At 49.1% G+C, this 13,328-nt stretch overlaps 1 protein-coding gene and 1 long non-coding RNA gene across 2 annotated transcripts; one reads left to right on the plus strand and one right to left on the minus strand.

Moving 5' to 3' along the window:
• Positions 1-1,629: 1,629 nt before the first annotated feature.
• On the minus strand, positions 1,630-5,126 carry DUSP1 (dual specificity phosphatase 1). Its single transcript, XM_059061707.2, has 4 exons — positions 4,118-5,126; positions 3,696-3,841; positions 3,113-3,332; positions 1,630-2,683 (listed from the first exon to the last, which is right to left on the minus strand). Exons 1-4 carry the CDS (start codon positions 4,482-4,484, stop codon positions 2,313-2,315), a joined length of 1,104 nt encoding a protein of 367 aa, XP_058917690.1. The 5' UTR covers positions 4,485-5,126; the 3' UTR covers positions 1,630-2,312.
• LOC136794061 (uncharacterized) lies at positions 4,904-9,872 on the plus strand. The gene is made up of 3 exons (XR_010840278.1): positions 4,904-5,036; positions 6,841-6,884; positions 9,804-9,872. It is a non-coding gene; the product is annotated as an uncharacterized lncRNA (long non-coding RNA).
• Positions 9,873-13,328: the final 3,456 nt, after the last annotated feature.

The raw sequence follows: 13,328 nt of genomic DNA on the forward strand, positions 1-13,328 counted from the left end.
GAAAAGCAGTCTCAGGCCAAAACTGACATCTTCTGGAGGGCCTGAGACCAGGAATCGGATGCATGGCGAGGAGGGGTTATCATCCTGGCTCTCCAGGGCTGGCAGGAGGTTAAGTAGCTTGTGCTGGGAGAAGTGAGTGAATTGTTTTCACTGGCGGCTCCCTTAGGCAGCCACTGTATTTTTCCACTGTGGATCACAGTGGAGATTAACGTTGGTTCAGCCAGTGCCTTCCAAGCAGAAAGTGATGGCCCGAGCCCACGGGGATATCAGCCATGGCATCTGCCACGGACTCGAAGTCGCTGGTACATTTCCACGAAGGGAGATATTTGCAATAGTAGATTTCTAGGGTTTGATAAAAACACTGGGTATGGTTTGTTTCAAAAGGCATGAACACACTTGTAATTGGAAGCCCAGCCCAGGAAATGAACTTGCCAGCTCGGGGTAAGTTCTTAGAACATGGAACACAGGGATCTTTCAGGCCCTGGGAGTCAGGTGGTGCATGGTGAACCAGTGCGGAAAGGTCAAGGCCTTGAATGATGGGGCTGGACCAGGACCACTACTCAGAGCACCCATGGAAAAGTAAAGTAAGATTTTCTCTTTTCTGCTTTCTACAGCACTTTGTCCAGAAACAAGTAAAGGAGTGCAGGGGCTAAGGGGCTAGCAACCCAGGAGCTTCACTGTTATTTAGTTTAACATTAAAGACTGGATTATGGGTTGGTAGTCAATTACACCTTCTCTGCTTTGGCCTGTTTGGCAAGACAGAGTGAAAATCGAGAATATTGCCCTAGAGCAAGTCAGATTTAATTTATCTTCAACAAAATTATAAAAGCAGGGCAGCAAGTGACCTGAAGGAGGCAGCCACCAAAAATGCTGTGTACATGTGCAGTGATGCCTAGGGGATGTGCTCCAAAACAATGGTCAGGTTGGGGGTGGGGATTTCTGGTGATTTGTCTACACTGTATTTGCTTATAGTGCTTGGTATTCTTTTCACAAAAAATAAAGGTCTTTTCAAAGGCAAAAAAAAAAAAGCACAGGAGAAGCAAGTGATAAAGCACAAAGCACATAGAATTAGGAAACAAAACAGATGTAGGGCCCAATTCCCCCACTTGTGCCACTTAGCTATGTTGGGTCTCACCACCTTCATTTGCAGATCTTGCTGAGTTGTTCTGGGGTCAGTTAGCACACCCTGCCTTGCACATAGTAGAAACACATTTATACCAAACATGTTGAAAAACTATCATCCTCATCCCTTCAGCAGAGATCAGAGAGGGGAGGGAGGCTTTTTATGTTATCCTGGGGAAGGTATTAAATGGAAAAAGCAACCAAGTAAATAGCCACTTCTTCCTAGTTTTGGATCTGGGGACACTTGAGGGAGACATGATGGGAAGATACATAGGTGGACACTTGAATCCAATACCAAGAGCTCAGCTCCAGCACCTATGTTTTTTTAATTTTTTATGATTGATCACACTTCTCTACCATCCTTGCAACCCAGCCATCTTGTGGGACTGAGGGGCCACCAAAGAGTATGTGATCAGATGCCAACACACGTTCTGGAGGACCTTGTTCTCCCCTATTTCAGTGATTGGAGAGGGATCAGTGGGGTTGCCCAAGAAATAAAGCATCAAGTTTTCAATAGAAATGCCATAATTTATTCTGTTGTATAAAAAAGTCATCCTTACGTAACAAAATGTCTTCTTAGAAGAAGAAATATATTATTTCAGGTCATAAATAATCAGCAAACATACAACTGTTGGCAACTTAAAAACAAAACAAAACAAAACCAACACTGGTGCTTTCCATCAGTGCTGAAAACAAACCTGCTTAGGCTCTATTTACAGGATATTACAGTACTCATAACAGAAAATTGAGGTATTTGGTTCTTCTAGGAGTAGACACTGACATTTGTGAAGGTGGACCACCTACACAAAAATAAATAAGGTATATTCTCATATGTATATGTGTCGTCGGGAATGGTAATACTGGTAGGTATGTCAAGCATGAAAGTGTCTTCAGAAAACAGGGACAAGCAAAAAGAAATCAACTCAAACTGAGTCATCTCTCTTCTGCCCCATTTTGTCAGAGGGACTTGATGTACCCACTGTATGTTGGTCCTGAAACCTGCTGAGTTCAGCAAACGTCTTGGCGCTAAGTCATCACTACGACCACTCAGGAACCCAGTGGAACTCGGGTGAAATTAAATAAATAAGGACCAGCCCTCACAAGCCCCCTTCCCTGGAGTTACTGTATTTCCCCTTTCAAGAAGGAGCCTGGAGTCCTGCTGGGTTATGAAGATCACCTCCTGTGGCCTTTCAGCAGCTGGGAGAAGTTGTAATGGGGCTCTGAAGGTAGCTCAATGCACTGTTCGTGGGGTGGACGGGGATGGAGACCGGGAAGTTGAAGACGGTGGTGGTGGAAGTGCCGCAGTCGAGCACAGCCATGGCGGGACTCCCCGCCTCTGCCGAGCAGTGCGGGGCCAGGACCTGGGACTCAAACTGCAGCAGCTGGCCCATGAAGCTGAAGTTGGGGGAGATGATGCTCCTCCGCTGCTTCACAAACTCAAAGGCCTCATCCAGCTTGACTCGATTAGTCCTCATGAGGTAAGCGAGGCAGATGGTGGCTGATCGGGAAATGCCCGCCTGGCAGTGGACAAACACCCTTCCACCAGCGTTCTTGATGGAATCTGGAAAACAAAGGGCAGCTAGTGACTTGAGAGCCCAGGAAAACAACCCCAACCCCAGGAATAGGGTGTCTAAGAAATGTCACGTGTGTCCTGTACAGAGATGGTCAATATCACCTCATGCCATCACACAGACACTGTTTGTGGAGGCAACGTGGAAAAGAACAGCAGGGGATGTAAACCCAGACCAGGCCTCACCACTAAGCAGATTGCTATTGCACAAATCAATTCAACATTCTGAGATTCAGTTTGCTAATCTGTAAAATGGGACATCGAATCTATATTTCTCAGAGATGCTACCCACACCAGACTGACATTAATGTCTAGAGGAAAGCTTAAAAGTATGTCACTCAAGTTCTTGCCATAGAGTTTAAGCTCAGTGACTAAAACGGAAGGAGCGAGGCAGAAGTCCCAGGGATCTGTTCCATTTACCTATGAAGTCAATTGCCTCGTTGAACCAGGAGCTGATGTCTGCTTTGTGGTTGTCCTCCACAGGGATGCTCTTGTACTGGTAGTGACCCTCAAAATGGTTGGGACAGTTGGCTGAGACGTTGATCAAGGCAGTGATGCCCAAGGCATCCAGCATGTCCTTGCGAGAAGCATGATAGGCACTGCCCAGGTACAAAAAAGGCAGGATCTCCACTGGGCCACCCTGAAATCCAGAAATATCCAACACTTGTCAAGCTTTACTCAATGTCAATGCTGGTACCCACACCCACAAAAACTCCCTGCTGGAAAAGTCAGTTTCAACACTGGGTGAACTCTGTAGCACTGCTGTTAGAGTATAAATAAATAGGGGACTAAACCCATTTGCCTAGGCAGGGCCAACAAGTTCATTTCTGTAGTGCCAACAATGAGAGACCCAGCTCCATCGTGCCACTTAACCATGGGATAAATAATACCCCGTGTCCCCTGTTATAAAGTTGCATGTCACTTTCTATATTCTCACTAGCGCTGCTCTTCCACCTTTGCCAGTTGTTCCTTGTCCCCTTGGGCACGGCTTCTCCCTACTAACCTGGTCGTAGAGTGGGGTGCTGCAAGAACTGCAGGCGGATTCGGCGCTGTCGGGGACGCTAGTACTCAGGGGAAGGCTGAGCCCCATGGGGGTCGACTGTTTGCTGCACAGCTCCGGGCAGGAAGCAGAAAAAGCTTCATAACCTCCTGGGAATAAAAAGAGACATATTTTTTCTGTTAGTACCGCCGAGACAGGGCACCTTCATACAACTCCCCCATCCACTAGGGCTGTGAGTTTACCCCGGAGAGGCCCAGGCGAGTCTTTGTTCCTAGTGCCAAACAAAGCCAACAAGTTCCCACAATGCGACTCAGGCGTCCAAGCGCTGCAGGTGGGGCAGCCCCCCAGGAGCTGAGGGCCAGGGGTCCCCGGGCAAGGCGGCAAGGGGGCGTGAGGCCCGCCCCTGAGCACCCCCGACGTCGTACCTTTGAGCAAGAAGATTTGCGCACCGCGCGCCTCGCGGCAGAGCGCTCCGGCGGCCAGAGCCAGGGTGCCGTCGCGCTTGGCGCAATCCAGGGCGGCACTGCGCTCGTCCAGCAGCACCACGGCTTGGTAGGCGCCGGCCAGAAGGCGGCCGCGCAGCTCGGCGTTGGGCACGATGTGCTCCAGGCCCATGGCGCCCTTGGCCCGGCGCCGCACAATGGTGCTGAAGCGCACGTTGACCGAGCCGACGATGTGGCCGGCGTTGAAAGCGAAGAAGGAACGACAGTCCAACAGCAAGCACTGCGCCGCGCGCTCCCGCAGCAGCGTCCGCAGGCCTCCGGCGTCCAGGGAGCCCACTTCCATGACCATGGCCGGCCCCAGTGCCCCCAGCGTGCAAGTCCTCCTGTGCTCTTTGTCCTGGGAAGCCAAAAGGGCGACGGCTTTCGAGGAAAAGCCCGACCCTGGTTTTCTTTGCGCCAAACCCCAAACTGCCTTTGGACTCAGCGAGGGGTCGTCGTGCGGGACTCTGGACCGCCTCGGTTTCCTTGCTGCCCTCCCGACTGCCTCTCCGGTCCGCCTAGTCCCTACAGCCCCGACGTCCTTCACAGCGAGCCTGACCCCGGAGAGCGCGTTTATATGTGGCCTCTCGGCAGGCAGGCAAGGCAGGGCGGGGAGGGGCGGGTCTCGCGCGCTCAGGGGGAGGGGGTTTGTTTGTTTGAATAGAGGTCACGTGACCGGTGCGGTGACGTCATCCGCCCTGCTGGGCTTGGCGCCGGAGGAGCCAAAGGCAAAGACGTCATCGGCCTCCGAGTGGGGTCCGCTGGCTGCGCTCTGGCACCGGCTCAGGCCCCCGCCAGGCCATCCGGCCTGCGCCTGGCGCGTCCCCGGGGACCTGGCCCGCGCCGCTCTCGGGGCCCAGCGGTAAGGGGAGGGGGCGGGCACTCTGCCAGGCGAGGACTGACCTCCCGGGTGCGAACGGCAGGGAGATCGGACTGTTTGCCACCGGCCGCCGTCTCCCCTCCCCCTCCACCGTGCCGCTTCCCCCTCTACCGCCCACCGGAGCGGAAAGGGGTTTCCTTTGTTTTTGCATACACGTGGGCCCCTTTCGCCCATTGCCTCGTCCCCAGTTGGCGGGGAAACAGGTTCCCAAGGAGAAGCGATTTACTTGCCCAGTATCACACTGCTGGGGGTGGGGCAACAGCGAGGAGCCTGAAATGAGGGTTGAAGACAAATCCATCCCAGAACAACCGGGCTGAGTTGGGTGGAGGTGTTCGGGGAAATAGTCTCCTGTTCCCCAGACTTTCCTGTTACTTAAAATGTACATTTAACGAGTAAAACGCCTTCCAGTCGAATACCAAGCGGAAGAATCTAATTCGTAGTCGTGTAGTACCTAGACGGTTGTGAGCCAATGGAGGGCAAGTCAGGGGGCTGAAATCAGGGTGAGGGGTCGCAAGGTGCGGTTGTAGATTGCGGGGTTCGGCGTTTAGGGAGGCGACCCCCAGCGCGGCTCAACAGCACCCCACCGGGGCCGCCAGACACGTTTCTGGTCACATTTGCCTAAGACTGAGCAGCTCTATCTCTTTACGCCCCAAATATGTACTGATTGAGCTCCTGCTAAGCGCTGGGCTCGGGGGCTGCAAAGGGGAACAGGGGCCGGGCGCAGCCCCCACGCCCTGCTTCTCACCATCAATATGGGCCGAACTCGAAATCCAGTTCTACAGCGCTTTAAGAGGATTTCCAGGACCTGGACAAACGTTTGGGAAGACCCCATGCGGTCACCCTCGTCCTGGGCTCTAGTGACGCCTCCCTGGGCGACGGAGCCCCTCTGCAGCGGCACCAACAGTGCTAGGTATACAAACATAAATATTGCACCACCGTGCTGGGGTGCCGAATCAGGAACATTCTGTGGTTTCTTCCCCTCTCCTCCGGGGGAGAGGGGCGTTTCGCTGCCACCCTGGGTGGTTGATCTGCGGATTGTATCACCAGAGGCAACTTCTGCATTTGCCTCGCTTAGCTTCTGTGTTCTCACATGCTCAAACTTTCTGCCTAAATTCTAGAAAAGTAAAAGGCTAAGTGCTTTTTTCTTTTAAAGGGCGTTTTCTACCTTCAGATGAACGTTGGCTGAGGACAGCAAAGAGGTCCTCAGATAATGGCAACGCCCTCCCTGTATCTTTTTTAAGAAAGAAAAAACTTCTTTGTTTATACTACTTATTCATCTGAGGAACTCAACATATTTTATGCGTTGAATCATAAAATGTTACAGCTGCTGACTTTTCACAGCATGCGAACTTGATCTGTCCCAAGTTTTGTTTTTTTTACCAAGAGCAGTTTTTAATACCTACACATTTTTTAAAAAGAAAACTTTTTTATACAAATATTACAGTGTTAAGTGGCACGGTCTGGCCCTAAAGTCAGGTGTCTGCTGAGCTCTGCGGAGTTTTCCTCTCTATACCTATCTGGAAAGAGCAGAGCTTGAACCCCACACTGTCATTTTGCTGCTGGGTGATCCCAGGTGAATCTTTTCCCCCACTGAGCCTCAAAGGTCACATCTGTACAGTGGGTTTACAGCTGTCGACTTTGTGATAGTTTGAGGCCCAAGTTAGAGATGATGGATGTAAGGAACCCAGGCCCTACCCATCCCTTCTTGTTATGATTCACTAAGTCTCTTGGTTTTTCCCTTCCTAGCAGAGCAATGCTTATATCATCATGCCACTGTGTGTTTCAGCATCTGGCATCAGAACCTGGGGAGAAGGTCACCACAAGATGCGGGTAGGTGTGGTTAGTACAGAGGTCCAGTTCAGGGTAAGGTCCCTCCTTGAGGCCAATCAACACAGAGTGGCACAGGTCAGGGGGGCTGGTGGTAAAGATGTAGCCACCCAGGCCCCCAGTCCAGGAAGTAGAGATGCTACTTCTGGCTGGAGATGGAGCCAAAGAGAGACCCAGCATAATCTGGTCTGTGGTGACTGCAGAAGCAGCAAGGGGCTGGAATTGTGGTCCTGATGGGCAGAAGGGCACAAAAGAGCATCAGGGGATTTTGACTCTGGGGAGAGAACCTGGCCTTTCTGACCTGGGCTCTTCCTGATTTTCGATGTACTTAGAAATAAACTTGGAGGCAGGGCAGGGCAGTAGGACCACCTCGCTTGGACTCACCACCCTTAATGTGTGGCCTTGAGTAAGTTCGTTTCCCTCCTGAGCCCCCACTCCCTCCTTCCTGTGATGGAGATAAGAACATGTCCTCCTAGGGGCTGTGGGAAGACTCAGTATAGCCGGTGTTGATATTACCCTACGATCTCTGTCTGAATCCTGCCCTCAAAGTCGACTTTGGAAAGAGTGGCATGCCCCCAGATGACAGGCAGAAAGTGGCCCCAGGGCTTCCCTGGTGGCACAGTGGTTGAGAGTCTGCCTGCCGATGCAGGGGACACGGGTTCGTGCCCCGGTCCAGGAAGATCCCACATGCCGTGGAGCGGCTGGGCCCCCTGATCCTGCACGTCCGGAGCCTGTGCTCCACAACGGGAGAGGCCACAACAGTGAGTAGGTCCGCAAAAAAAAAGAAAGTGGCCCCAGCTCACTGTCTGCTCTGTGACCTTGACCTTGGGCAAGTGGCTTAACATTTCTGAGCCTCCATTTCCCCATTTGTAAACTGGAAATACTATCCATCTAGGGCCTGGTGTCGGTCACATCTGGAGGCGGTGCTCTCAGGAGAGAGAGTTGGCTCCCACCATTCCTGTTCTCTTCCAGAATCCACAGCCCTTTTACTGTCTCCCTACTGCTGTAAGGCAGGCAGTTCCTGCCTTTGCTCAGTACCCTTCCTAACTCCCTCTGTCCCACCAAATCCCAAGCCACCACTAGGCTCCACCCCTCCATCTGGCCCCACCCCCACTGTTCTCATTGACTCTTCTGTTGTTTTCTATGCAAACCCCTGGATATGTGTTTCTCATCCTTTCCCACCCCCACACCTTTGCTCACATTGCTCCACCTCCCCCTGCCAGGATGCTGTCTCCTCTGGGCTCCAGTCCCAAAGTGGCATCCCCAGGAAGCCTTCTTCGGTTTCTCCAACTTCTGCACCTGGGCCCTGGAGGACTTTGTCTGAACTTTCTGATTATGTAAACATCTCTTAGATCCTTATCTTACCCTCCCTGAGTTGCTTAAGGGTAGGAAGTGTGTTTCTCTCATCTGTCACCTCCCCACCCTACTATCTTAGATACAGTGCCCAGCACATAGTAGGTCTACAACTTGTAGCATGGTGGAAGAATTTTCTTAAAGGTACTGTTGAAAAGTGTAAGAAGAGAGAAGGGGATAGAAATGGCCATTTATGGAGCCTCGCTGCTGTGCTAGCTGCATTACAGATATCATCTCATGAACCAATCAATAATCCCTTGAGGTGGTTATTATCCCCATTTTATAGGCAAGGAAACAGCTCAGAGAGGAGAATGCGCCCAAGGTCACACAGCTGGTAATCATCAGATGCAGATCCAAACCCTGGGCCTGTCCAATGGAGATATGGAGGGGAGGACCCAGGCATTCCGAGGTAGGAACCCATCTGTTAAGGCCTCCCCGCCTGTTGCAAGTCCATCCCCGGCAGCTCTGGCTGAAGCCTCTGACTCCCAGCTTGCCTGGAGCTCTGCTCACCGGGCAGAGTGGTCCCTGGCACCAGCCCTGGAGGGAGCCTGAGCCTCCTACAACCCCTGGCTCAGGCCCTGGTATCCCTGCTGCCTTTCCAAAGTCACTCAGTGTTTGGGATTTGGGGCAGCCATGGGCACAGGGACTGTGCCAGTTGGCCCATCCTAAGGGGCTGGCAAGGGGTGACTTCACCCTCCACACCCAGACAGTTAGGACAGAACCAGCTTCTGTTGCACAATCCTTACAAACAGATCTCCATGGTCAGGGAAGGCCCGTGGCAGTGCATCATCTCAGCCAGCTCCCTCATTTGGGAGACAAGGACCCAGAGAGGTTAGGCAACCTATCCAAAGTCACACAGTGTCCAGAACATACTAAATCTAGTCAGCATTGTGTGAACTCTGTGTACAGACCCTTAAGTGTTTATCTCTGGAGGGTGGGGTTACTTTCATTTTCTTTCTTGCAACTCTGTATGATTTGAATTTTTCAACACAAATGTGGAACTTTTGTAATCAGGAGAAAAAGCTAAAAATATTAAAAGGCAACCATATTTAGGGTAAACCATATTTACCATATTTAGGGTGACTTGTTAAAAGCAAGTTACAGAGTTAGACTGCCTGGGTTAGAATCCCGGCTTGACCACTTACCAGCTGTGTGTCCATGGACAAGTTACTTTACCTCTCTGAGACTCAGCTGTCTGATGTATAAAATGAAGATAATAATAAGATCTATCTTGTAGGGCTATTATAAAGATCATATGAAACAGGGATCAGCAAACCACAGCCCATGAACCAAATCTAGCCTACTCCTTTTTGTATAATTCACAAGCTAAGAATGGTTTTTATATTTTAAATGGTTGGGAGGAAAATCAAAAGAAAAAGAATATTTTTGTAACGCTTGAAAGTCATATGAAATTCAAATTTCAGAGTCCATAAATAAAGTTTTATTAAAACTCAGCCATACACATTGATACTATCCTCTGTGGCTGCTTTCACATTACAACGGGAGGTGAGTAGCTATGACACTGTCTGGCTTTCAAAGCCTAAAATATTTACCTCTGTCCCTTTATAGGAAAAGTTTGCCAACCCCTGATATGAGATCATGGATGAAAAGCACTTTAGAACAATTCCTGGCACAGGGTAAGTGTTTAGTGAATTTTGTTCTTATTAGTATATGGATATTTATAAAATCTTCTTTCCCTAGGATGTGTTCAAAAGCAGTAATTGCTTTTATATTTCATTGAGCCTAAGGCACATATTTCATATTTTAACGTTCCTCAAAGTGGAATATAACTTACAGTCAGAGGCATATCATACTTAATTGACATAGTTAATTGCCAGCATTTCTCTTTCTTTATGGTATATACATTAAACGGGGTGGGGGGGTGGGTCTCAGAATAGCTGACCTCTTAGGTCCAGGAGAATACAGTAAAGTAAGTAAAGCACTACAACAAACAGTCTAGCAGGGGGACAGACTTGTCAATAGACAAGTACAACCCAGGTGCTAAGCGCCAGGGTAGACGTGGGAAAGGCCGGAAAAGGGCCCTCTCCCAACTGGGAGAGAATTATGAGGGAAAGATGCCCAGAGGAGGGGATGTCTCCTTAGAGACAAAGACTGTTGTAGAATAGAAATGTCAGGATGAAACACCTCTGAGAGATGGGTCTCAGTTATCTACCACTTGGCCCCTGAGAGTCTCAGTTTTCTGCCTTATAAAATGGGGGCAGTAATAACCCCAAGATACCAACTCTCAGATTCACTGTGGGACCAGCTGAAGCTCCAGAAGCCTGTGTGAACAGGCCCCGTGGCAGACCATTTCTGTTTCTCCCACTAGCTTGGGAGCAGGGACACGGTTCCTTGCCTTTCTTGGTCCCCAGAACAAACCTCAAAGCAGGTTTGTTGGATAAACACATGCAGATGAACCCAGGAGCCCAGGAGAGGGACCAGGAAGTAACAGGGCCTCCATGACTCAGACAAGCCCATCCCTGAACCAAGGGCACCGCCTGCCAACATGGCCCCAGGCCCCGCCCCAGGCACCAGGGGAACTGACGCCAAGGTGAGAAGTGACAAATCTCTGTTGTTAGTTAATTTCTTTGAGACAGAATATGAATTGAGACATAATTTCCTTTTCACTATTAGAAAACACTAATTAATGTTGAAGGGAGCAAATGAGGTCATAGTTTGCCTATTCCAAACTCTCCCCTGAAGGAAGGAGAAGAAGTTACCAGTGGTGTATTCAGAATCCTAGTTGAAGACTCAGAAATTGTGCCTACCAATTTTGCCTTTGTGGGTAAGTTATTTTGGGGCAGTTTTTATTAATAATTGCCAATCTCTACTGAGCGCTTGCTGTAAGCCCTAGCCCTTTGCCAAGTGCTTCACATACATTTCCTCCCACTAGCCCTATGAGGCAGGTACCAGTAACCACCCGCAAAGGAAGAGATGAGGGAACCGAGGTCTGGAGAAGTTAACTAACTTGTCCAAAGACACATACAAGTAAGCGGCGCAGTTGGGGGCCTGGCGCTTCCTCTCTGTTTTCTAAGTCCTTCATCCTTATCTCTCCACAGCACACAGAGGGCGTATCATGAGGGTGGCGTGTTGCGGCATTTCACTGTCTGTTTCATGGGATGATGACTTTTAGGGGGCTGCTTCTAGATGCCAAAGGAAGGGGACGAGGAAATAGGCCTCAGACTCAGGCTTTCTGCCTGGCCCTCCCTGACTCACTGAGCCATACTGCACAAATGATTCATTCACTGACCTCGAATTCAGTGGGTTTGGCCACCCACTGAGGGTGAAGTCACACCTCCAGCTTTCCAACGCATTCATTGGTTCACTCATCCACTTCAGGCAGGCAAGAAACAGGCCTGGCTGGCCTTGCTTGGGGTCAGGAAAGCACGCAAATGCTTCTCGATGTCCTGAAGTCATGGCTGGACAGCTCAATTCCAGCCTAAGAGATCCTCCAAGGGGCCTGAAGTTGATTACTAGGGTTGTCGAAACAAAGTACGAGAAGCTGAGTGACTTAAAATAACAGAAATTGATTGTCTCATAGTTCTGGAAGCTAGAAGTGCAAGACCAAGGTATTGACAAGGTTAGCTCCTTCTGAGGGCTGTGTGGGAGTATGTGTTCCAGGCCTCTCTCTTAGCTTCTGGTGGCTGGCTGGCAATCTTTGATGTTCCTTGACTTGTAGGGGCATCACCCCAATCTCTGCCTTGATCTTTATCAGTCATATCAGATTAGGTCCCACCCTAATGATCTCATGTTAACTTAATTATCCCTGTAAAGGCCCTATTTCCAAATAAGTTCACATTCTGAGGTACGTGGTGTTAGAACTTAAGCATATCTCTGGGGGGGAACATAATTCAACCCAAAACAGGGCCCCAAAGATAGCCTCCTAATAATAACATGTTCAATACTGTAAAGATGTCCAGTTGACCCAGGTAAATATATCCATTTAAAATGATCCTAGGGGCTTCCCTGGTGGCGCAGTGGTTGAGAGTCTGCCTGCCGATGCAGGTGACGCGGGTTCGTGCCCCGGTCCAGGAAGATCCCATGTGGAGCGGCTGGGCCTGTGAGCTATGGCCGCTGAGCCTGCGCGTCCAGAGCCTGTGCTCCGCAACGGGAGAGGCCACAACAGTGAGAGGCCCGCGTACCGCAAAAAAAAATAAAAAAATAAAAAATAAAAATAAAATGATCCTAGTGAAAATACTGAGAGTGGATTGGGTTTTTTGTTTGTTTGTTTTTTGGTTTTCCTGGAGTTAAACAAGTTGATTCTGAAGTTGATATGAAATAATTATCAAGAATGGCCAGAAAAACTTTAAAAGAAGGGCAGTGGGGTGGGGATAAGTCCTACCAGATACTAAAACATATCATAAAGCCCCAGCATTAAAATGGTGTAGTTAGGAACATGAATAGCCAGAACAATGGAACAGAATAGAAAGTCCAGAAAGTTGCCCAAGTACATATGGAAATTTGATGTATGATGAAAGTGACATCTCAAATCACTGGACATGATGGACTTTTTAATAAGTGATCTTGGGACAATTGGACAGCCATTTGGAAAAAAGATAAAAGTGGACCCATACCTCACACCAAACACTTGAATAAATACCCAGTGAGCCAGAGATTCAGATTTTTTAAAGTGAAACCTTAAAACTTGTAGAAGAAAACATGAGGGGATTCCTTTAAAACCCAGGAGTGAGAAAAGCCTTTCAATGTAGGACTCAAAACCCAGAAACAAAAAAAGAAAAACTTGATAAATTCAGCTACATAAAAATTAAAGCTAAATTTTAAAAAAGCTTTTTATGGCAAAAAAATCCCCTGCACAAGCAAAAATTTTTTTAAAAAAAGACAAATGGGAGGCAATATTTGCAACATAGAGACAAAGGCTAATTTCACCAATATTTAAGGAGTATTTAAAAACAGATATGAAAAAAATTAAAATATGATTTTAAAATGGACAGAAGTGGGAATTCCCTGGTGGTACAGTGGTTAGCACTCCACGCTTCCACCGCAGGGGGCATGGGTTCGATCCCTGGTTGGGGAACTAAGATCCTGCATTCTATGTGGTGTGGCCAAAAAGAAAGAAAATAAAATAAAATGGAC

Source organism: Kogia breviceps, chromosome 4 (genome assembly GCF_026419965.1).
Source record: "Kogia breviceps isolate mKogBre1 chromosome 4, mKogBre1 haplotype 1, whole genome shotgun sequence".
Classification (NCBI taxonomy): Eukaryota; Metazoa; Chordata; class Mammalia; order Artiodactyla; family Physeteridae; genus Kogia; species Kogia breviceps.

Excerpts from the sequence above, each read along its gene's own strand:
- DUSP1 (XM_059061707.2), bottom strand. The coding sequence starts at position 4,484 with ATGGTCATGGAAGTGGGCTCCCTGGACGCCGGAGGCCTGCGGACGCTG. Across the intron at positions 3,842-4,117 it reads GCAAATCTTCTTGCTCAAAG|GAGGTTATGAAGCTTTTTCT; the intron begins GTACGACGTCGG and ends TTTTATTCCCAG. Across the intron at positions 2,684-3,112 it reads CGAGGCAATTGACTTCATAG|ATTCCATCAAGAACGCTGGT; the intron begins GTAAATGGAACA and ends TTTGTTTTCCAG.